Source organism: Cyprinus carpio, chromosome B18, assembly GCF_018340385.1.
Source record: "Cyprinus carpio isolate SPL01 chromosome B18, ASM1834038v1, whole genome shotgun sequence".
In the NCBI taxonomy this organism is placed as follows: Eukaryota; Metazoa; Chordata; class Actinopteri; order Cypriniformes; family Cyprinidae; genus Cyprinus; species Cyprinus carpio.
Genome location: NC_056614.1, coordinates 25,352,438 through 25,377,779, shown reverse-complemented (window position 1 = coordinate 25,377,779; position 25,342 = coordinate 25,352,438). Strand labels below are relative to the sequence as shown.

The window sequence follows — 25,342 nt, the reverse complement described above, 5'->3', positions numbered from 1 at the left end:
GGATTGAACGTATCCCTCGCGCTGCAGGCTCACTCACGGAACACCCCTGGGGGGCCTTCACACTCTCCTCATCTCAAAACACCCGCCTCTTCCTCCTCCATCCTCACCCCACGAAGGCCCCGAACTCCACCGCGGCGTGCGCCAGCTCCGTGTGTGTGTGAGAATCTGTGAGCTGCGATGGTGTGCTGACGAAGAACGTGGCTGGAGCCGGATCCGACCTCGATCCAGCCTCCAGGCTCAGAGGAAGCTCCGCCCCCTGCCACTCCTCAGCTCCGCCTCCAGCTCCGCACCCCAAACACAGAGACCTCGCTATGCTGCGGTGGGAGGCAGGAATCCCATGCTTGCCACCGCACCAGAGCGCTGGACTTCGAGGGCCCAGTTTAGGTCGGGCCCCCCCCAGGTTTTCTTGGAGACGCTGAGCTCGCGTGTGACTAAGGAGGTGGTTGTGCACTTTGCTAGCCCTCGGACGCTTCGCTGCGCGGTCAGCGCCCTTCAGTGTGCTCCCCCGTCAGCGCCGACAGGTCCTGCAGGTGTGCGAGATTTGAGAATCCAGCGTGTGCAAATGAGAGCGCTTGATGAAGTTCACCTTGTTTCCAACCTCCTTCAGCTGCACACACATCGTTTCCACCCTAAAACACAAACACAAACCATTTCAGTTCAATTTATTGTATAAGCACTTTTCACAATACCTACTGTTTCAAAAGCAGCTTTACAGGTAATCACAGCACCAGGGCTTAAGGTTTCACATTTGTGGGCATTGTGGCAGACACTTATCCAGAGAGGGTACACGTCAGTCCTCCACTTTCCCTTGGGAATCGAACCTGTGACCCTTTTTTTAGCGGTTGCTAGCCTCATGATCTACTGTTTGAGCTCAAGGACAGCTAATTTGGGTTTCGGTTCATCGTTTTACATTTGTGCAACGGTCTCAGACACTTTTATCCTGAGCATGCATTTGCACTGTTGTTCAAGGTATAGAGTTTTTCAGTTCATGCACTCCCTGGGAATCGAACCCGTGACCTACTGTTTGGGGTTCTGAAACATTTGATTTCATGTGAACATGCTCATGGATCACGCAGTCCCTCAGATGTCAACAAAAATATAATTCAGATGGAACAGCAAATGTCTTGGTTTCATCGTCGTACCTGTCGGACGTGAGTCTGATTCTCTCTTCACTCCCGGAGTGAAACTGATTGTCTTTCTCGTGGAAGTACGTCTCAACGCACTGCTCCTCGAAGTCGTGCAGCTTCTTCTGGTTCCTCCTCGGTAAGGAAGAGGCTCTGAAAGAAACCGCAGGGACTGAAAAAGCGCTGGACCAGACGAGAGCAAAAGTTGGTCGGTGCGGATCGAGAGTAAGTTTACTTGGTCCGTAGGTGCTGCTGTCCTTCTTCATTCTTACTGCATACGGAGGACAGCAGGAGACGCGGCGTGGCCTGAGCATAATCTATCGTGGCTGGCGGCAGGACTGGCTTGTCGTGGTACGCATTTTTTGTATGAAGTGATAGTTTTTTCTTAGAGCTGGTAGTTTCCACACCAGGTTGGATATGACTTTCACCTGCATGTATACTTTACTGCTTAGACAAGAAGAATCCGGCACGCTTCAGTTACTCCGTGTCCTAACTGAGGTTGAAAAAGGTTGGAAAATTTCCAGTAAATTTCAGAAAACTTACAGGAAATTTTGTAACCGAACCAAATTTTGTTACCATCTGGATGTCTCTACAGGACACGTGAACAGGCAAGACTAAAGCGATATATATTAAATAAATATTTGCACCCTATGAGCCAAGTCTTTTGAATAAAGGGTATTTCGATTAATACTGAACTGTATTGACGTATGTGGAATTGTACTGGTCATTGTTTGTATGTATAGTGAGACCTAAGCGCACTTTTCAGCCAAGGCGGAACAATAAAGTAACTTACTACACTTTCCAGGATTTTTGGGAAATCTTTTTCAGGAATTTTTAGAAAGTTTCTGGGAAATTACCAGACGTTTTTGCCAACCCTTTGGCACCTCTAGTCCCATTTGCACATGTGATCAAAGGTGTCTTTGATCTTGTTAATCTTAGTTTTTGTCCTAACTAGCTGCAACAGCGACAGGCAAAACTTCTATTTTTAGAAACGGGTTTCTTCTATTTCCGCAAGTCGCGGCTGGAGCAACAACATACAAACTATATGACAGTAGAATAATCTCAGGAGGTAATGATTTATGTGCTTTATTCAAAGTTGAAACGAGTCTAATGTGAGTTTGAATATATTTGCGTGACCTTATAGCCATACAGAAAAACAAAACCAGATTTCCTCAGAGCTTGAAAATAAAATCATAAGCAAATATGTACGTTAAAACTGGGGAGGATCTCAATGCAAACAACTAGGAATGTAAACTATGAACCGCGAGCCGTGTTGAAAATCGATTTCAAATATGTGACGATTCAAAACGGTTGAGATGCTAAACAAATTGGCGATTCAATTGGTTTAAATGAATGCATGTCTGAGGGGAAACTGACTGTGCTTTAGAAAACTTTGGATGGTATTTTCTTTTCATCTGGTCTCTGAACGATGCATATTAAAGTTCATAAAGTGCAGTGCTGCTTTGTTTACTGTGGTAACCAAGGAAACACTGTATCATTGCTGTTCATAAGTGTAGCGCTGCTTTGTTTACAGCGGTAACCAAGGAAACAATGTATCACTGCTGTTCATAAGCGCAGCGCTGCTTTGTTTACAGCGGTAACCAAAGGAAACACTATGTGCGGCCCAAATCGAGTAATTATGCACTATTCTATGGCATTTTTTAGGCCCCGTTTACACTCTTCATTCTCTCTCAACACTGTAGGAAATCAAATAAAATGTAATGTGGATGATGCTAACTGTGATAAGATGACTGACAGTGCAGTTTTTTAAACAGTTCACAGAATGCATCGTAACATAGAGCAACAGAGCGTCCGTTAAAGAGAGCAGCTATGACGAAGTAGGTATGTCCCAAAACTTGCCTACTATTCATCTACATACACAAAAGTATGTACTTTTCTTTACAAAAAGAGTACCAAACTTCTAGGGCACAGTATGAGCGTAGGCGAATTGGGACGGCAGCAATTGTATCAACTGCTGTTCATAAGCGCAGCTGCTTTTTTTTTTGTTTACAGCAGTAACCAAGGAAAACACTGTTGATCACTGTGGTTCATAAGCGCCACCTGCTGGCAGAGAGTGAATTCTGCATCTATTCATTTAGTTATAATTGAATAAAAATAAAGACCATTCTGTTTTTTGCTTTAAAATTTTGAAATTACACATTCTAATTCAGATTAAAAACTGCCCATGTTGCATATACGCAGCATCTTGTTTGGTATCATGCTTAAAAGCAGGGGTTGCTCTCAGGACTAAAAAGAGCAAATGAACAATACGCCTATTTGGTTTATCTTAAGAGATTTACCTTTTATTTGTGTTATCTGAATTTGAGTTTTGTTTTAAAATTTCAATATTAGTTTTGTTTGTCTATTAAGTCTTTCACAAAGAAAACATGCAGCTTTTTTGTTCAAGCACCAAACTAAAAGGGAAGACACAGTGTCATTTTACTATCTAAAATTTGTCTTTACAACTCAGTTTGTACCAAACGCAATCCTGAGATAATCGAAGCGTGTGAGTTGAGTGAATTCATTACCTCCCTAGAACCAGCGAGTTGTTATTCCTGAGGAAGGTTCCGTAAACTCGCGTATGTACATTTGAATAACGTTAATATGGGTTTATGAGTTAGATTATAAACTTTTCCCATTTATTTGTGAGTGCAGAGCGCTTTCAGAGAGGCCCCGCTCCCACACATTCTTCTGATTGGCTGGGAAATTTGAGTGATTCTGTTGCGTTGGTGTCTGGTGTGTGGACGAGGGATGCTACGATATCGGTATCAGCTGTCATATTAATAAAGAAAATTATCCTGTATCGGCCATCAAAAGGTTCATCTGGTGGCATCCCCAGAGTGGACACATCAAATTGCTTGTCCGCTGGGAAAGACTTGCGTTCGTCGTGTAGATGGAGCGGTTAGTGGGTCACTCACTTGAAAGAGGCGATGAGCAGTTTGGACCCTCAGAATGTGTACTGGTTACGAAAACAGATAGCGGCCCCTGACATGCAGCGGCGTCAACCCCAGCACCCGTCCGCACACAGCTCTTTAGCGTGATCCTCGCTCGAGGTTCGCACACACTGCCAAAGCACAACACACGACACACCTCATCACTAGCTCAACACAATTTACAGAGGAAAGAACTCAACCACCACCAGCAGTGCCTCATATGTGCTGGTTCTGGGAATGAAATCCAATACTCGTGTCATACTAGACTAATTTCTGGCACTGATTCCAAATAACACAACTTGCAGTTTTATCAACGAGTTGTAAAAGTAATCATTACTTGGGCTGGAAGTGTGAGCTGGTGTGTGTTGTTTCATAATTCCTTTCTTTGTGCTACAGCGCCAGTGTTTACACCCAAGCTTCTTCTGACAGCCGCTATCTGACACTATACTGAATTTGAACTTAATAATGCAGATGTGGATCACGTGGTGAAGGGGTTGTGTTTGTGAGTCTCCAGGAGTTACCGTCGCTCTCGTAGGCGTTACCTTCACCGTTCTACATCATCCAGTCAGGCTGGACACACCAAATCTTTGGCTAAAGTCCACGAGGGCTCATCGTTTTGGTACAGAATGGCTTTTCGAGCGAACCCCCATAATCCTGCCCAGCACCGCACGGCCATGGATGACCACGATGTATACCACTTTTGGCCACCTCTGGAGGACGAGATGCGAGAGTCAGCGGCCCCGGGCCAGGCGAGACGACGTGGGTCTCAAACCACCACGCTTTCCCTACTCCGGCTTCACCAGGCTTTCTCAGCGTCATAAGTCATGACGTTTCAGGGTCCAGCCTGCCTGATTGGACCCGCCTAGCGAGGATATCCAAGCACGCCCGCAACGTACCAGAAGGTATGATGTTCAGACAGATTTTTTCAACCTGATCCGTCCCGCGATGTGAACACGCGTCCCCGAGCCGAAGCGCAGGGCCGAAGCCCACGAAAGAACATCATGATGGCCAGGACATCAAAACGTTGAAAGTAGTCCGCTGAACCAGACTTTAATCTTCTGACTGATTTTGCCTCCTTCAGACATGAACATCTAGCGAGGAAACATGATGTGAGCCTGCAGCAACAGAAACATCATCAGTAGTCACTAGGTTGTATTTGTAGCATAGAACAACAATACTGTATCGATTCCTTCTTTTATGCAAAATCTTAGGATCATTAATAAAGAATCATGTTCTATAGATATTTGTAATTTTCCTAACCTGTAAATATAATCAAAAACTTAATTATTGATTAGTATATGCATTGCTATAACTTCACTTTTGAGACAACTTTAAAGATGAATTTCTCTCAATAATTTAGATTTTTTTGCTCCCTCAGATTCCAGATTTTCAAATAGTAGTTGTATCTCAGACAAATATTGTCCTCCCTAACACACCACACATCAATGGAGAGATTATTTATATTCAGCTCTCCAGATGTTGAATGACACGCGTGTGACCTCTTGACCCTTGGCTAAAGTCACAATGATCAACAGGAGAGTGCTGCTGCGTCGCGTCTCTGCTAGCCGCTGGTCAATCAAGCCAGATGGCAGGTTACACACACACACACACACACACACACACGGACTAACCTCTCGAATCTTCTCCACCGCCAGCGTGAAGATGCCTGAACACACACACACACACACACACACACACACACGGACTAACCTCTCGAATCTTCTCCACCGCCAGCGTGAAGATGCAAACAATGACGACCCACTCCTGAGGAGACGGAAACGATTCCATTTTCACCAGCACCACGTATGAATAACAGCATCCAGGAAACCGATATAAAAGAGCTGAAACACACCAGAACACACCTGCATTAGACGCTGACATCTCTCTAACGACCGCTCACAAAAAGGAGCTCAGCCTCCTCACTTAATCACACACACACACACACAGCAGACTAGTGGCTAACACACCTCACATATGAGTTCAGAGTCAGAACACCGATATAAAAGAGCAGTGACCAATCACAATCAAGAATTAAGACCCAGTAAACACTCCCTCCCGTGCATTTAATCATGTGACTACGAAATAGTTTTTTTTCACTCAAATTTTGACCTTTTTTTGCGATTTAAAAACAACTTTAATAAAAAGGAAATAAAAAACAACGGCGGTGATTGTAATTGTAACAACATTTTAAAAATGTACTCAAATTTTAAAAAATCTATTTTTTGTCAATAAAGATGTGCACATAGAGATTTCCTGTGAAAAGAATTAAATCTCGTTGTATTTCTAAATAAAATGTAAATGCATTAATCAAAACTTAAAGGGGTGCTAAATTCTTTATTAAAGTTTAAGTACTTTTACTGTTCCTAATATATATTTCTGCCATCATTATCAAACGATCATTGGTTTTGGTGGTTTCAGTTTGTACTGAGTAACTGCAAAAGCCCTTCTTCCTGATCTATTCATATCCAACAAAATAAAATCAATTCCTGTGGACATTCTGCTTTATACAGTATTTTTTTTATTTTTTTATGACAGAATGCCTGTGATTTTTTTTGTGTTCCTGGTTACATTTGCACGTCGCTTCACGCTGGTGTGATCAAAGAACACTTATTATTCAGATCACACACTCAAAACAATCATTATTTGCTTTTCTGACAATCTTTAATGTTTGATCAACACATTCACCTCAAACCCTTCAGCTCATTAGAAACGAGAGTGAATGATCAACCGCTGCTTCACACACACACACACACACACACTCGGGTTGAAATGTCACTAGTGAACCTTCCACTAATCCTGTGATGTTTATCTGTACGCTGGTGGGTTTATGCAGGAACAAGTGTCTCTGATATTATCACATGGGAACAACAGCCCAGAACACTTGAAGTGCTGGAAATCCTCACACACACACACACACACACACACACCACACAAAAGGCGTGAGAAGGGAGCCGACGTGCCGTGTTGAACCAGAACTTGCGATGAGGCGTGGTAGAAGGCGAGAACTTGCGATGTGATGGGTAACCGGCGGGAACGCACGTGCACCTCCGTCTCACTCTTCACCTCTGCGTTCTCATTGGGACGGACTTCTAAACACATCCTGGCAGGAACACAAACTCTGTCAATCTGTGCCAGTGCGCCAGAACACTCAAAAACACACGCTCGTGTAAAGATTGACCGCTTCTGAGCATCGGCGATCAGAACAGCGGCGGAGGCACGTTAGCACACTTCAAGCGTGTTTAATGCTTCATCGTACCATGGGGATGTCGTCAGGCTTCTGCAGGCTGTGCTCGCTGTCCTCCATGCTCTGATGAGCGTCCTGCGACTGGGGAATGTGGGACATCTCCGCTTTGGTCTTGTACTCCAGCAGGAGGATGGCAGGAGGAACCAGGATGCTCAGGATCACCTGCACACACACACACACACACACACACAAAAGCATCAGTTGATGCACGGGCTAGAGATGGCTGATAGCACTTATTTTGTTTCAATATACTTTTAAAGGCCGTATCGTGGATATCGATACCGATACGATACTTCTAAGCTAAACTTTTAAATTATGAAATGTATTAAACTATTAAATTATTAAGAGTAAATGGATAATGATACCCACTTATATTTGAAATGCATTTTAACATTCAATATGCCTTGATTGCAACTTATTAGGTTATATACAGTACAGGTCAAGAGTTTGGAAACATTACTATTTTTAATGTTTTTGAAAGAAGTTCTTCTGCTCATCAAGCCTGCATTATTTGATCAAAATACAGAAAAAACAGTAATATTGTGAAATATTATTACAACTAAAATAATTTTTTTTAAATTTATTATACTTTAAATTATCATTTATTTCTGTGATGCAAAGCATAATTTTTAGGATCAATATCACTGATCCTTTAGAAATCATTCTAATATGATGATTCATTATCAAAGTTGGAAACAGTTCTGCTGCTTAATATTTTTTAAAGAACATGTGATACTTTTTAGGATACTTTGATGAATAAAAAAAAAAAAAAAAAAAAAGCTATTTTTTTTAAAATATAAATATTTTGTAATAACAATATACACTACTGGTCAGTAATTTGGGGTCATAATTTTTTTTTTTTCTTTCTTTTTTTAAATAAAATCAATACTTTTATTCAGCAAGGATGTGTTAAATTGATAAAAAGTGATAGTAAAGAAAATATATTATTAGAATATATATTATTAGTTTTTTTTTTTTTTTTTTTTGAATAAATCAGTTCTTTTTAACCTTTCTGAAGGCTGGAGTAATGAAACAGCAGAACTGTTTCCAACACTCATAATAAATCAGAATATTAGAATGATTTCTAAATGATCATGTGATAGACTGGATGTTACATGTGACACTGAAGGCTGGAGTAATGATGCTGGGAAAAATTTAGCTTTGCATCACAGGAATAATTTTTTTTTTAAAGTATATTCAAATGAAAACTATTATTTTAAGTTGTAAAAATATTTCACAATATTACCTTCCATTTTATGTATTCAAAAAGTGACCTTAAGATATATAAAAATATAAATATATATAAGTATTATTATTAACTGGTAGCCCCATGTATTCAGTTCAAGGAAGTTCTGATTAAAATGGTTAATATGTGTTTACTGTAGTGGTAACCATGGAAATCTACAAATACTAGAGTTGGTCACTTTAGTAAAATCAATGCACTGTCTCTCTGGATCGATTGGTTCTGTCTTGCAGCATTTGGTGTGTTCAGATGAGACTGAAAACCGTTCTGTCCTACACTATTACTAACATTAGTTATTGTCTATTCAATGCATATTACGCGATTCATTTTATTGGTAAAAAACAATCACTGGTAAACAAAACATACCTTAGCATCGATATTTTCTATTTAAGTATTGATCTGCGTTGGATACTGGGCGCGCGGCTGTACCTTGTACCAGGAGTTCTTGCGCATGTTCAGGGCCCATCCATGTCCGAGGCAGCATCTGTGCAGGTGTGAGCCACGAACGGCGGGCTGACACACGGCCAGCTTCAGACAGGTGGAGTTGCTCCAGTTCTTCAGCTGGTAGGTCAGCAGCTTCATGGCCATGGTCTCGTCCTGCCTGAACGACTGCTCCAGCAGATCCACGCCAGCGTGCCAACTCACTGACCACACACACAAACACTGGCTCAGACTGAGCAGATTCATCGATTCTCCTCATCTTGACTTAAAACATTATTGTTGGGCTTTGTAATGCTTTGTTCCTCCTCTCTTTCTAAGTAACTTTGGATAAAAGTGTCCGCTATGTAAATTTAAGCATTTGAAAAATTCTAAAAATACTTCAGAGATTTATTACTACAGCATTCCTGTAGTTCTGTAGATCAAGGCAATTATAACATAAATGTGACCCTGGAGCAAAACCAGTCATAAGGGAAACGATTTAAGTCTGTGTTGCCATGACCACACATTACAAGCGCTTTTTTGTAATTTGTTTAAGCTCGGATCATAAAGTGATCGGGTTTATAGAGTTATCAAAGTGAGCAGACACTATAGACTCGCTATATTTTGGTCTTATTTAGGGTTTATGATTTTTGTTCGATTTTTTTTTTAGCAAGATCTGGCAACCCAACGAGGCCAGGCTCATACTTTTCCTTGTGAAGAGACACACATCTATACAATTAAATATGCATTAACAACTATTTCCCAGTTATTCGTACACACTGCTTAATTTTTTAAATGGGTTTTTGGGAGATCGGTTGGTGAGGGAAAAAAAAACATTTAAAAAAAAAAAAAAAATCAAACAAAAGAAACCCCACCATCATATAAAGTCTCCCACGGCCCGGGAAAACAAAGCCCTTAAAAACTAGGGGGCTTTTGTAAAAAACATCCATATTTAAAATTTTAAACTTTTCCCCATTTTGTTTGTTGAAACCCGAGGGCGTTCTGCATGTCCCTGTGGCACATTTTTTTGGGACTGAGGGTTTTTTTTTGACTTCTTTTGGGACTCTGAACAAAAACCCCATTCACTGCCATTATAAAGCTTAAAAGGGGGAAAGGTTTTAAAACCATGGTTTGAGTCATATACTCCAGGCGAATCCCCTGAACTGAATAAAGACACAGAGACGCCGGGAGTACTCCTTCAGCTCCCGGACGGTGCCCCCCCTGACTTCTTGGCCTCTTTCCATGGGCCGGGCATTTGCAGGCCACCAGGCTTTGGCCGGACTCCCCTGCCCCGAAGAACGGCATTTTCCCCCTTCTCACCCGCCCACCAGGCCGGAAGGGGGGAACCCGGGCCTCGGATCGCGTGTCCACCACCTCCTCCTACTCTTCTTCTTCTGCTGCTCTGAGACGTTTCCCGCTGAGGAGGAAAAAAACACCGCAGACACACCGCCCGGGGACACCCCGACAGACAGGCGCCCAAAAACTCGCTCACCCCGGGGTTTTTAGGGCTGCCCGGTTGATGAAGGATTGTGTCGCTTCTTTTTACTCTTGAATGCTGAAGGACCTGGGAGCTGCCCCGTGGTGCCTGACGTGCGGACAGGCGGTGGAGAGACGACAGAACGAGAAAACATTGTCAAACACTGAAAAAATTAAACACTTTGATCTGCATGTCATGTGTCATTAAATGCAAATGTGTTATTAAAATATGAAAAAAAATTACATTAAGTGTCCCCCCAAGGTAAAGGACAATGTGGGGCTGGTTTACCGGGTGTTCCTGAGGTTGTTGAAAGGGGGGGTTTCGGGTAGTTGCACCTTTTCGTTTCCCCCCATCAGATTTTACCAGACCCACGCGATCAGCTGATCTTTTTGGTAGGGAGGTTACCCCACAGAAAAACCAAAAGGGGAAAAAACTCAGCGGCTGCAGTCTGGTGTCACACCCCATTACATCAGCTGAAGAGCTGTACCTGTTTGCGCCCCCCACCAGGTGATAAGGCGCGGTTGGTCGGGTTTTTTTTCTGTGAGAATAAAAAGTTGAATTTTTTCAGTTTATGCTCAGGGTTGGGAAACAGCCGGGGGTGTGTGTGTGTGTGAAAGAAAAGAGAGAAGGGGTGTGTGTGTGTGTGTGTGTGTGGAAAAAAGAGAGAGAGGGGGGTGTGTGTGTGTGTGTGTGTTGTGAAAAAGAGAGTGTTGTGAGAAAGAACTTTCAACAGCAGCAGCAATGAAAAGGCTCCCGATTTTTTTCTTTTTTAAAAGTTGTTTTAAGACAAGACAGACAATCCCGTTTTTTTAAAATTTTAAAAAAAAAGACCTTCTGCAAATAGTTAAGAAAAGAATTATTAGATAGAATTATAGATTTTTTTTTTTTTTTTTTGAATAAATGCAGTTCTTTTAAACCTTTATCATCAAATATATTAGACAGCAGAACTGTTTCCAACACTAATAATAAATCAGAATATTAGAATGATTTCTAAATGATCATGTGATAGACTGGATGTAAATGTGACCACTGAAGGCTGGAGAGTAATGATGCTGAAAAATCACGTTTGCACACAGAATAATTTTTTTTTAAAGATATTCAAATAGAAAACTATTATTTTAAGTTGTAATATATTTCACAATGATTACTGTTTTTTCTGTCATTTTTGATTCAAATAAATGCAGGCTCTCTTGAGAGCAGAGAGAATTCTTTCAAAAACATTAAAAATAGTAATGTTTCCAAACTGATGGACCGTATGTATTTGTTTACACATGGTTAATATGTGTTTACTGTAGTGGGTTAACATGGAAATCTACCAATACTAGAGTTGTCACTTTCGAAATCAATGCACTGTCTCTTGTGAGCGCTGGGTTCGGTCTTGCAGCATTTGGTGTGTTCGATGAGACTGAAACCGTCTGTTCCTACACTATTACTAACATTAGTTATTGTCTGTCTATTCAATGCTATTACACGCATTATTTTATTGGTAAATAAACAATTCACTGCGTAAACAAAAACATATCCTTAGCATCGATATTTTAATTTAAGTATTGATACCGTTAGGATACTGGAGCGCGGGGCGGCTGTACCTTGTACCAGGAGTTCTTGCGCATGTTAGGCGCCAAATTCCACATGTCCGAGGCAGCATATGTGTGGCTATGGTGTGCGCCCACGGAAAGGACGGAGGCAGCGACGACACGGCCAGCTTCAGGACAGGTGGAGGTGCTTCCAGTTCTTCAGCTGGTAGGTCAGCAGCTTCATGGGCCATGGTCTCGTCCTGACTGAAAGATGCTCCAGCCGAATCCCCCGCCCAGCCGTGCCGAACTCGACTGACCACACACACAAAACACTGGCTCAGAGAAGCAGATCATCGATTCCTCCTCATCTTGACTTAAAACATTATGTTGGGCTGTAATGCTTTGTTCCTCTCTTTTCTAAGTAAACTTTGGTAAAAGTGTTCCGATATGTCAATTTAAGCAATTTGAAAAATTCTAAAAATACTTCAGAGATTTATTACTACAGCATTATGTAGTTCTGTAGATCAAGGCAATATAAACGATAAATGTGCCCGAGCAAAAACCAGTCTAAGGGAAGGGAAAACGATTTAAGTCTGTGTGCAATCATGACCACACATTACAGCGCTTTTTGGCATTGTTTTTAAGCGCGGATATAAAGTGATGGGTTATAGAGTTATCAAAGGATGCACGACACTATAGGACTCGCATATTTTGGTCTTATTTATGGATTATGATTTGGCGTGTTCGCTGATTTTTTTCTAAGCAAGATCTGGCAAACACGAACGAGGCCAGGCTCATACTGCTTTCGGTGAAGAGACACACATCTATACACATTAAATAATGTCATTAACACTAGGCTGTTCAGTCAGTTCAGTACACACTGCTTATTTCTGTATGCTGTTTTTTTGGGATTAATTTCGTGTTGGGGAGAGTGGTAAAAAAAAAACAGTTTTAAAAACAAAAAAAAAGTCAAAAAAAGCACATCCATCCATCATATAAAGTGCCTCACACGGCTCCGGGGGGAAAACAAAGACCTCTAGCAGCAAACTGATGCGCTTTTGTAAGAAACACATCCATATTTATAATATTATAAACACGTTTCTCTCACTTCTTTATGCTACACTGTTGAAAAACCGATGACGTTCTGCATGTGGCCTGTGTGCAACATTTTAGTATGGACATATGTTAAATATGCTTTATTTGACTCATTTGGACGCCTGAACAAAAACAACCCATTACTGCCATTATAAAGCTTGGAAGAAGCAGGACAGGTTTTTAATATACCTCAGATTGATTGAGTCATATACTACTAGGACGAATCACTCCTGAACTGAATGAGGACACGAGACTGACCTGGAGTACTCTTAGCTCCTGGAAGTGTCGTCCACCACGTCGTCACTTCTTGGCCTAGTACCAATGGAGCGCAGCAGTTTGCAGGCCACCAAGCTTGGCCAGGACTCCTCGAAGTGCTGCCCAGGAAGAAAGAGACATTTCTTGCCGCGTCATACAGCACGGCCCACACCAGCAGCTGTTGAAGGGGTCGGGGAACCTGCGTGTGTCTCCGGATCGTCGATGGTCCCCAACTCTCCTTACTCTTCTCTTCTTGTGCGCTGAGACAGATTCAGCTAGAGGAAGGAACACACGATCAGACACACGCCGGTGAGACACACGACAGACAGACGCTCAACACTCGTCTCACCATGGTTGGTAGGGGTTTCCTGCGCCGTGTTGATGAAGTGATTGTGTCGCGTCTTTCTCTTTTTATCTGCTGGAATGCTGAAGGATCGGGTGAACGCTGCTGCCGGTGTCGTCCTGAACGCTGACGGACAGACGGAATGGAGGAAGAGGACAGACAGAACGAGAAAAACATTTTCAAACACTGAAAAGATTAAACACTTTGATCTGCATGTCATGTGACCATTAAATGCAAATGTGGAAGTAAAATATGAAAAAAATTACATTAGAGTGTTCAAAACCTCATGGTAACATTTATGTACATATGTGGCGGCTGTTACCCGGCCTGTTCACGTGGCAGGTTGTTGTGATGGTGTCGAAAAGCGTTGCGTGTGTAGTTGGCACCCGGTACGTTCTCCCATTCAGATACTCGTCACCAGACCAACGTCGATCAGGTGTCTTATAGTTGGGCGGAGGTTACCCTCAGCAGAGAACACAAGGGAATAAAACTCAGACGCTGCAGTCTGGTGTCACACACATTACATCAGCTGAAGAGCGTACCTGTTTGAACGCACTCACTAGGTGACTAGAGCGTTCGGATTGGTCGGAGTTTGTTTCTGTGAGAATGGAAAAATGTTCAGATTTAGGTCCACGTCAGCTCAGTGTTTGCGAGCAGCACATGTGTGGTGTGTGTGTGAGAGGAAGAAAGCGAAAGAGGGGGAGAAAGAGAGAGAGAGAGGTGTGTGTGTGTGTGTGTGTGTGGTGTGTTTTGGTTTTGGTTGTGTGTGTGTTGAGTGAGAGAAAGGAGAGAGAAGGGACGGTGTGTGGTGTGTGTGGAGAGAGAGAAAAGAGAGAGAGGAGGAGAGAGGGTGTGTGTGTGTTGTTGAGAGAGAAAGAGAGAGTGTGTGTGTGTGTGTGTGTGTGTGAGAGTGAGAGAAAGAGAGAGAGAGAGAGTGTGTGTGTGTGTGTGGTGGGTGTGGCGGGAAGGACGAGATGAGAGAGAGAGAGTGGTGTGTGGTGTGTGTGTGTTGGAGAGAGAGAGAGAGAAGAACAGACAAGTGTGGTGTGGGTGAGAGAGAGAGAGAGAGGACTGTTTGTGTGTCTGTGTGTGAGAGAGAAGAGAGAGAGACAGAGGTGTGTGTGTGTGTGTGAGTGAGAGAGAGAGAGTGGGTGTGTTGCTGTGTGGTGTGTGTGAGGAGTGAGTGAGAGTGTGTGTGTGGGTGTGTGTGTGGTGTGAGTGTGTGTGTGTGTGTAACCGTGTTGTACAGCTCCTCCAGAGGGTGATCGTGAGAAGGGATGCATGCTGAAACCATTCCGATCAGGAGCTTAACCAAACTCCACACGGTCCATCACCAACGCATCCAGCATGCCTGCGCGAGGGAACACACCTACACACACACACACACACACACACACACACACACATTAATACTTTCAAATCACTGTAACACGAAGTGTTGAGTCAGCGCTCCAGCAACAGTCATTCAACATGCTTCTAATTTTAAAGAGACAATCACCCATATAAACATCAACAAAACTAAATATTGAAGAAAGTCCTTTTTTGTCAATACAATGAGCATCAGTGGAGTCAGGTCAGTGTGGTCCAATGTTGTTCGGTTCCCAACACTCTTCAAAACATCTTTTAACACAGGTTCAGAAAACATACTGAGGGAGAATAAGTGATGATGATGATGATTTCTAGGTGAAATATCACTTTAAAAGTGAACAGAAGTCTTCTTCCTGCTTCTCTTTCTGGTCACTGGTTTTCAATAGTGATATATTACTGTCACAGTTCCTTGATGTTCATCAAGTTTTCATTTTTTTCACAGAAAGCAGTTTACAGAATATGTACACATGGCATCATGATATTTGTTAGTGTATCAGAATGTGTTGAGAAGTCAGTAGGTCAGAGTGTGTGTGGTGTGGTGTGTGTGTTTACTACAAACCACAAACACAATGGTTCTCTACGTGTTTATCGGCACACACAGGACAAACCAGCAGCTGTTGTCGTAAACAAACACGTGATCTTTAGCGGATGTCACTCGATCCCATGCCAGCGTCAGGACCAGCTGCTCGAATGGCCGAGCTTCGTGCCTGCACACAACCAACACACACACACACCACAACACCTATGAGATGATGGCAGAGGCGAAGTGATGAAGTTAGGACTGTGAGAAAGTGTTTCTTCTCAAACTGCAGTTTAACTGTTTGAAATCCCTGAACGTGCTTAACCGCAAACACACGCAGCATGTGTGTGGGTGTGTGTGTGGTAGAGAGAGAGAGGAGAGGAGGACGAAGAGATGATGGGAGAGAGACGAGAGACGAAGATGAGAGGATGGGAGAGAGAGGAGGGAGGCGAGAAGAGGAGGAGAGGGACACGGGGAGAGAGGGAGAGTGTGTGCTGTGTTGTGTGCGAGGAGATGAGAGAGAGTGGTGGTCTCGTGCTGAGAGAGAGAGAGAGAGTGTGTGTTGATGCGGGGAGAGGAAGCGAGGAGAGAGAGAGTTGTGTGTGTGTGGGCGAGGGAGATCGGGAGAGGAGATGAAGAGAGAGAGAGGGTGTCCGTGGTGCGAGAGATGAGAGAGAGTGTGTGTGGTGTGCGAGAGAGAGAGAGAGAGAGAGAGTGTGTGTGTGTGTGCGGAGATGAGAGATGAGAAGAGAGAGAGCTGGAGACAGAAGAACACTTCTGGATCACTGTGATCACTATCACAGGCAATTATAGATCACACTATTTCACCAGTTCCACAACTAGAACCACATTTTATGGCCTACCCCAAATTCGAGAAATTAAATCAGATTTTGTGGAGAAAACTTATCTCAATCACAAACAGCAAGCAAAGTATGTAACAGCTGCCACAAACTACGAGAGTCAGCCAGTGGACAAAACTAAAGTCTGACTGTGAGACAAATTAAACACAAGTGTGTTGTTGATTTTATTTGATTTTAATTGTTGTTATTTTTATTTATTGATTGATAAATGGTATTCAGCATTTGGTTACTGATGATTTTATTGAGATTTCTGTTATGCCTAGGCCAATGCTTGGGCAATACTGTACAAGTCATGCCAATAAAGCTCAATTGAATTGAACAGAAGCAGTTGAGAGGGTGTGTGTAGTGCGACGAGAGAGAGAGAGAGAGAGCGTGTGTGTGTGTGGTGTGTGTTGTGACACTGAGCGAGTGTGTGTTTGTGTGTGTGTGTGAGAGAGAGAGTGTGTGTGTTGGAGTGTTGGTTGCCTGCTAGATCGCCTCAACGGTTCTACACGGGCAGATACAGATTTTCAAAAAAAAAAAACCCAAAATTTTAAACACATGGATACATTTTATTAAATTTAGTTAGGGCAAAAACCAAAGTCCTAAATCTGCATATACAGTTCTATAAAAGATTCTTTGCATGTAAATGATATTGTAAAGTCTTATATGGGATCAATCTTCCAAAACAACAACCAGTATCATGTGTCTGTGTGTGACGGAGGTTCAGGAGATGATGGTCTGATTCGGTCATCTGCAGCAGTTCAAACACACACCCACACACAACCACAGAGATGAGAGGGTCGTGCCTCACGACCTGAGCAGAGCCTCAGGATTGCCACATCGATTGTCCTGATGGTCCTCCGAGCCCACAGGAAACCACTGTGATCTGGAACACACCACACACACACAACACACACAAGGGTCAAACACTGCATCGGGTCCTGCCCAGCCTGTGTGTGTCTCTCATAAAACCACAGCTTATTGACCAAATCTGCGTCGAGTGTGTTGGGTGACGTGTGTGTGTGTGATTGGTGGCGTGTGTGTGTGTGTGTGTGTGTTTGTTTCGTACACCGCTCGTTGTTCTGCATGCACTCCATCAGGTCTGGAAGAGGTGCAGCGCGTCACTCTGGCTGAAGTTAACCGTTTTCTTGATTGTCGCAATGATGTCGCCTCACCGCGTCAGCAGTGCTCTACACACACACAGGTTTTATCTTGACTCAAGGTGTGAATGTAAAGTTTATATTCTACATCCAACTCTTATGACACAAATCACGCGTGTGTGTGTGTGTGTGAGATACCCGTCCTGCTCCGTCTGCTTGTGTACGTATGCCAGTATATCAGCGGCGCGTCCGGTTCCCTCACACACCACCACCGGCACGGCGGAATTCTCCGAAGATTACCAGCACGTCAGGATCACGTTGGAACCGCCTTCGAAGGATCAGCGCCACACCGGACGCCCCCTGACCAAGGCCTACACAAACAATATATATATATATTTATTTTATCTTTGAGCGTGTGGCAGAAGGAAATATCAGAGATATTTTCTGGCACCACATGAGATGTGATCTGCTCATCTCAGTCTGCGGCGTCACATGAAGAAACAGAACCAAACTGCGAACAGGATCAATACAGAGAACTGTGTCTCCGGACGCTTCACGAACCTTCCTGCAAAGCTCCTGAGAAACTTGTCAAGTGCACCTGAGGACAAAAACCTGCTCTAAAACAGAGCATGCTCCACAAATGTTGATTTCATTCAGTCATAGAGTTAATTGAGAGAAAATCTTATGACAATATTTGAACAGAATCCAATCCAATATACATTTATAAAATAGTAATAAAAAATTACATTGGACTTTTTGTCACTTAGTCTTGCATGATTTTTTTTTAGTTTTCTAAATGTAATTCTTACCTGGAAAGAGGCGAAGAAGAAAGAAAACCGCTGCTTGTGTGAATAACAATGACTTCAGGTAATAGTGTTAGACCAATTGCTTGGGACCAAAGGTGTGGTGGTGTGTGTGTGTGTGTTCCGGGCGTGGATTTCTCTGCAGGTTCAAGTGTTTCTCCAGCTCTCTCCTGAGTTTGACTCAGCTCATCTACATATTTCCGAATGCCCATCATCCACCAGGAATGAAATGAGAGTGGCAGTGTTCAGCACGTTGAGTTTACTGAGAGGATTCAGCAGGGTTTGGTACGGCGCTACACTGAACACACACCACACACACCCGATTTCATTACAGATGCTCCTGAAACATTTTGGGTGTTTGAAAACACTAATTTATCTCTGATTTAAGGTACAGAACATGTTACTACGGTCAGCATTACTGTTGTAATATTTCAAGCATGATGTTTGTACACCTACCGCTCGAAGTCAGTAATATTAATATTGTTTTATGTGTTGTTTTGTTTTTAAAGAAGTCCCAGTCTGCCTCACTAACCGCTGCACATGTATGTGATCAAAAATACAGTTAAAAAGTGAAATGTTATTAGAATGTGTTAAGAAGCCTGTGTGGCGATGTGAATCTCTGCTTAAACGTAAGGTATTTCTGGATGAACAGCCTGTATTTCAGCATATTATCCCGTCTTCAGTGTCACAATGATCTCAGAAATCATTCTAATATGAGATTTGCCTGCTCAAGAAACAGTGAGAGCACAGTAATGGTCACATGTAAAAAAGTCATAAATGGGCTGTGTGTGTGTGTGTATGAGTCTCACGATCTTCCGATTGAGGTCGTTCCTGTTTTCGATCACCCCCCAGGGTGCGGATTCCCACCGTTACAGATTTCCGAGCGATCGGACAAATAGTTACGTAAGAGCGTCACCCACATGTTTGGCAACACCTGGAAAAGCAGTGGAAAAACACTCAGAGGTCAGCGGTTTACAGTGACGTGACCCTGAGGAATGTGACTCTATTCACCAAGTGTCTGTTGTTCAGCAAGCGGAGTGTTCAGTGTGTGTGTGGAGGCTCTAGGGAGCGTGGTAAAAAACTATAAGTGCATCAACCTGATCTTTAAACTCAAATGACTGTCAGTATGATAATAAAGTTAATCCTGAACTGCGATCTGAACACACCACACACACACACACACACATTCGCTGATCTGTGGTGGCCCGTTTTGTACAGGCAGAGTAGCGTGTCTGTGCGACACCCGTAGTACCCATGGCTGCAAATAGTAATGAGTGTGTGACCTGTGTGGACCCCCTCCCGGTCAGGATCCAGGCCCCGTGGTGACAGCCAGCTTTGATCCAGGCCTTTCCCCCACCACCTGTTTTGATCCGAGGATGCAGGTCGGAAGTTCTGATTGCCCCCGTGAACGCTGAGGACGATATTCGGCAGCTCCATCTGCCACTCCGTCAGGCCTGAGCCTCAGGACGGCCTCAGGACGGGAGTCAAGAGAGACGCACATACTGCAGGAGAACAACCAATTAACCCGTTGACAGAACACTGCACTAATGACAACATTAACCCATGACCACAAATCAGAACACATGCATGAGTTGTACACGTTAACCCTGCCAATCAGAACACTGCACTGAGTGGATCATAACCCCGTCAGATCAGACACACTGCACTGAGGACATCAGGACCCGTCCGATTCGAAAACTGCACTGCATGACATCATAACACCTTACCAATCTAGAAACACCTCACTGAGTGACATCAGTAACCAGTGACGCAATCCTAACACTGCACTGAGTGACATAGTAACCCCGACCCGACCAGAACACTGCACCTGAGTGAAATCATTAACCCCGTCCGATCAGAACACTGCACTGAGTGAAGTCGTTAACCCCTGAACAAATCAGAACACTGCACTGAGTGAACATGGCATTAACCCCGTACGATCCAGACCACTTCACGGAGTGAAATCATTACACCCAGGACCAACCAGAACACTGCACGATTGTGGACATCATTACCCGTCGCGATCAGAACACTGCCTGAGTGAATCGTTAAAACCCCTGACGCAATCAGAACACTTGCCACTGATGCAGCATATTAACCCCTTCCGCTCAGAAACTGCACTGAGTGACTCATTACCCCCTTACCAACACAGAACACCTGCACTGGATGACATCATTAACCGTCTGATCAGAACCACTGCACTGAGTGGACACGTTAACCCTCGACCAATCAGAACACTGCACTGAGTGACATCGTTAATCCCTGAACGCAATCAGAAACACTGCATGAGTGAACCATCATTCATTAACCCCGACCAATCAGAACCCTGCAATGAGGACATCATTTAAACCAGTAGGAAAATCAGAACACTGCAACGGGTGACATCAGTTTAAAAACCACTGACCCAATCAGAAACACTGCACTGACCGACTACATTATCCCCTGACCATAAGAGAACAATGCCTGACTGACATCATTTAACCCGTACTCGATCAGAAAAACACTGACTGCCTGAGTGACATCATTAACCTCTGACCAATCGAAACACTGCACATGAGATGACATCATTAACCCCTGTCCGATCAGAAACACTGCACTTGAGTGACAATCATTAACCACGGTCCGATCAGAACACTGCACTGAGTGTACACCATTAATAACCAACCCCGTCCGATCAGACCACTGCCACTGATTGACATCATAACCCTGTCCGATCAGAACACTGCACGATGACATCATTAAACCCTGACAATCTAACACATGCATCGAGTGACATCATTAACCCCGTCCGATCAGAACACTGCCCTGAGTACACTCATTAACCCCCCCGTCCGATCAGAACAACGCACTGAGTGCCACCATTAACCCCACGTCGTCAGAATCACTGCACCGGATGACTGAACTCCATGACACCCCTGACCCAATCAGAACACTGCACTGAGTGACACCATTAACCCTCTGACCGAATCAGACCACTGCACTGACTGACACCATTAAAACCCGTCTGATCAGAACACTGCACTGGAGTGACATCATTAACCCTGACCAATCAGAAACAATGCACTGAGTGTCCCTAATATAACCCCTGACCAATCAGAAACACTGCACTGACTGACAAACCATAAACCCTGACGATCCGAAACTGCCACTGAGTGGACACACCATTAAACCCCGTCTGATCAGGAAACACTCTGAACTGACTGACCTCATTAACCCTGACACAATCAGAACACTGCACTGAGTGACATCATTAAACCCATGACCAATCAGAAACTGCACTGACTGACAACATTAAACCCGTCCGATCAGAACACTGCACTGACTGACAACCATCTAACCCCTGACCGATCAGAACACTTGCACTGAGTGAATCATTTAAACCCCTGACCAATCAGAACACGTGCACTGACCTCGACAACATTAACCCCTGAACCAATCAGAACACTGCCACTGACTGAAATCATTAACCCCTGACCCAATCAGAACACTTGCACTGACTGACACCATTAACCACGACCCGATCAGAACACTGCAATGACTGACACCATTAAACCCCTGACCAATCAGAACACTGCACTTTGAGTCTGACATCATTAACCCCTGACCAATCAGACACGCGCACTGACTGACACATTAACCCAGTCCGACAGACACTGCACTGAGTGCCACCATAGACCACGTCCGATCAGCACACGGCACTGACTACATCATTAACCCCTGCACCAATCCGAAAACTGCACTGAGTGACTCCATTAACCCCTGACCGATCAGAACACTGCCTGACTGAGGCTCATTAACAATTGACCGATCAAGAACACCTGCACTGACTGTCCATTAGTGAACCACTGACGAATCGAAACACTGCAATGAGTGACATCATTTTTTAACCTGACCAATCCGATCAACACTGCACTGAATGACACCATTAAACACGACCAATAAGAACACTTGGCACTGAGTGACATCAGTAACCCCTGACAGATCAGAACACATGCACTGACTGACCCATTAACCCCGTTGATAGAACCCGAAATGACTGACATCATAACCCCTTGACCAATCAGACACACGCACTGACTGACAGCATTAACCCACTGAACCGATCAGAACACTTACCACTGCACTGAGTGACTATCATTAACCCCTGACCGATCAGGAAACCACTGCAAACGGACTGACACCATTAACCCCGTGATCGAACACTGCCTGACTGACATCATGACACCTGACCAATCAGAACTGCACTGCGTGACATCATGAACCCTCTGACAAATCTCCCACATGCACTTGACTGACACATAACCCCGTCCATTCAGAACACACTGCACTGATGACATTAACCCTTGACCAATCAGAACACTGCCACGCGTGACATCATTAAAACCCCTGACAATCAGACCACACTGCACTGACTGACACCATTAAACCCCCTGACCGAATCAGAACCACTGCACTGACTGACATCATGAACCCCTGACCAAATAGAAACACTGCACTGAGTGACATCATTTAACCCCTGACCAATCAGAACACTGCACTTGACTGACACTTTACCACGTCTGATCCAGAACCACTGCACTGACTGCACTCATAACCCCTGACACTCAAACCTGCACTGATTGACCATCATTAACCCCTGACAAATAATAACACTGCAGTGACTGCATCATTAAACCCCGTCCGAGTCAGAACCTGCACGACTGACAACATGAACCCTGCCATCATAACAGCTTGCACTGATTGACATCAATTACCCCTGACCAAATCAAGAAAACACTGCATTGACTGACACCATGAACCCCTGACCAATCAGAAACACTGCACTGACTGACATCCTTAAACCCCTGACCAATCAGAACACTGCACTGAGTGACCATCATTACCCCTGACCATCCGAACACTACTGCACTTACTGACACCCATTAACCCCGTCCCGATCAGAACACTGCCTGACTGACCACATTACCCTGACCAATCAGAACACTGGCCTGTGACATCATTAACCGCCTACCCAATCAGGAACACTGCACTGAATGACACCATTAACCACCTGACCATCAGAACACTTGCACTGACTTACTGACTGACACCATTAACCCCTGACCACCCAGACACACTGCACTGACTGACATCCATTAACCCCTGACCAATCAGAACGCTGCACTGAGTGACACCATATTAACCCGTCCGATCAGAACCACTGCACTGACTGAACACCATTAACCCCTGACCGATCAAGAACACTGCCAGCTGACTGACCCATTAAACCCCTTAAACCATCAGAACGCTGCACTGACTGACATCATTAACCCCTGACCGATCAGAACACTGCATCTGACTGACACCATTCACCCCTGGACCAATCAGACAACTGCCTGGTGACACCATACGACAATCCGATCAGAACACTGAGACTGACTGCATAACCCCTGACCAATCAGAACGGCTGCACTGAGTTGACACCATTAACCCCGTGACCCTATCAGAACACTGCCACTGAGTGACTTCATTACCCCCTACTGATCAGAACACTGCACGACTATCCCCTGAGCATCAGAACCTGCTGACTGACACCATTAACCCCTGACAAATCCGAACACTTCACTTGACTGACACCATTAACCCATGTCCAATCAGAACGCTGCACTGGACTGACATCATTACCCCTGACCGATCAGAAACTGCTGACTGACACCATAACCCTGACTGATCAGAACTGCACTTAATTTTATCCACACCCCTGACCAAATCAGAACACTGCACTGAGTGACACATTAAACCACGTTAAGAACACTGCCCTGACTCGTCGAGTTCCAGAACAAACACTGCAGCTGAGTGACACCATTACCCCGTCCTATCAGAAAACATTGCCACATGACACATTTAACCCCTGACCACTCGAAACACTCACTGACTGACATCATTAACCCCTGACCAATCAGAACACTGCACTGACCGACACCATTAACCACCCCTGATCCAATCGAACACTTTTTGCACTGAGTGACTCATAACCCCTGACCACAATCAGAACACTGCCACTGACTGACACCTCATTAACGCCCTGACCAATCAAACACTGCACGGACTGACATCATTAACCCCTGACCAATCAGAACACTGCACTGAACTGATGACACCATTAACCCCGGTGACGAAAACAAAAAAAAACTCTTTATGTAACGCTGTGATAAGTGACAGTGCAGTGCACACACACGTGATCATTCTGAGTGTTTTCTGTGTGTGTGTTGTTTTCAGACCTTGGCTCTTGTACGAATGGGATCCTCCCGTGGAAGTTGATGGACTCCTAAGCGTCATGTGGACTCTCCTCCCTCCTCCGTGTGCTTCGTCCACTGACCCTGCTTCCAAGATCGGACAGCCCGCCCTCTGTCCAGACTCACGTCTTAGTATTTCACTGTCAGTGTGCGTTGAGCCCACGGATTGCCGAACGCAGACGTTGCTCAGCCATCATGGACACACACACACACACACGTCAGCCACACCATCCATCCTGAACACTCACACGGTGGGGGTGGGTCAAGCGTACGTTGGTTTCGAGTGACACTCCACCCCTGCAACGATCTGCTGACACGAATTTGGCATCCTGGGAGGCATCTGTCATAAACAAACAAAAAAGCCATATTAGAGTGAAACCCAGAACTTTCTACTGCATATGATATTATACACTTGAGAAATGAACTTCAAGTAAATGAAATCCTGCATGTTGCACTTGAGCTTGATTTCAGTCCCCAGTCGGCGATGTTGGACACACAATGAATGTCAGGAGCCGTTTATAATAACGTGAAGCGGGTGACTACCTGTTTGAGGGCTTTTACCCGGGCAATATGATAGACACATTCCCTCTTTGTGGAAACGGTGTTTCAATGCAGGGACTGCTGGGAGGCCGAAGAAAACGAAATCACGAAAGCAGCATGTACATTTCAGACGTCACTCTCCCCACCACTGACATTTCACACTGAAAAGTCTAATATGATGATGAACCAAACAAGTCGTGATTTAATGGAAGCTGCATGGGATCTTTTCCTCCTTACGGTGAC

At 44.2% G+C, this 25,342-nt stretch overlaps 1 protein-coding gene across 1 annotated transcript in view; it reads right to left on the bottom strand.

The window, feature by feature from the left end:
* The window catches only part of LOC109044934 (transient receptor potential cation channel, subfamily M, member 7), a 38,766-nt gene extending 14,013 nt beyond the window's left edge, over positions 1-24,753 (bottom strand). The window contains 36 exon segments of the mRNA XM_042743628.1: positions 469-492; positions 495-536; positions 539-629; positions 1,143-1,275; positions 1,360-1,387; positions 1,389-1,484; positions 1,487-1,571; positions 5,025-5,050; positions 5,052-5,093; positions 5,095-5,148; positions 5,768-5,875; positions 5,878-5,898; positions 7,018-7,045; positions 7,047-7,146; positions 7,206-7,218; positions 7,314-7,463; positions 8,974-9,184; positions 11,938-11,943; positions 13,312-13,430; positions 13,432-13,583; positions 13,658-13,777; positions 17,451-17,480; positions 17,483-17,551; positions 17,657-17,816; positions 17,818-17,852; positions 18,414-18,491; positions 18,494-18,582; positions 18,735-18,736; positions 19,094-19,218; positions 19,568-19,580; positions 19,583-19,669; positions 19,671-19,736; positions 19,738-19,771; positions 24,529-24,572; positions 24,574-24,671; positions 24,741-24,753. Of these exon segments, the coding sequence (XP_042599562.1) occupies positions 469-492; positions 495-536; positions 539-629; positions 1,143-1,275; positions 1,360-1,387; positions 1,389-1,484; positions 1,487-1,571; positions 5,025-5,050; positions 5,052-5,093; positions 5,095-5,148; positions 5,768-5,875; positions 5,878-5,898; positions 7,018-7,045; positions 7,047-7,146; positions 7,206-7,218; positions 7,314-7,463; positions 8,974-9,184; positions 11,938-11,943; positions 13,312-13,430; positions 13,432-13,583; positions 13,658-13,777; positions 17,451-17,480; positions 17,483-17,551; positions 17,657-17,816; positions 17,818-17,852; positions 18,414-18,491; positions 18,494-18,582; positions 18,735-18,736; positions 19,094-19,218; positions 19,568-19,580; positions 19,583-19,669; positions 19,671-19,736; positions 19,738-19,771; positions 24,529-24,572; positions 24,574-24,671; positions 24,741-24,753 (2,592 nt within the window).
* Positions 24,754-25,342: the final 589 nt, after the last annotated feature.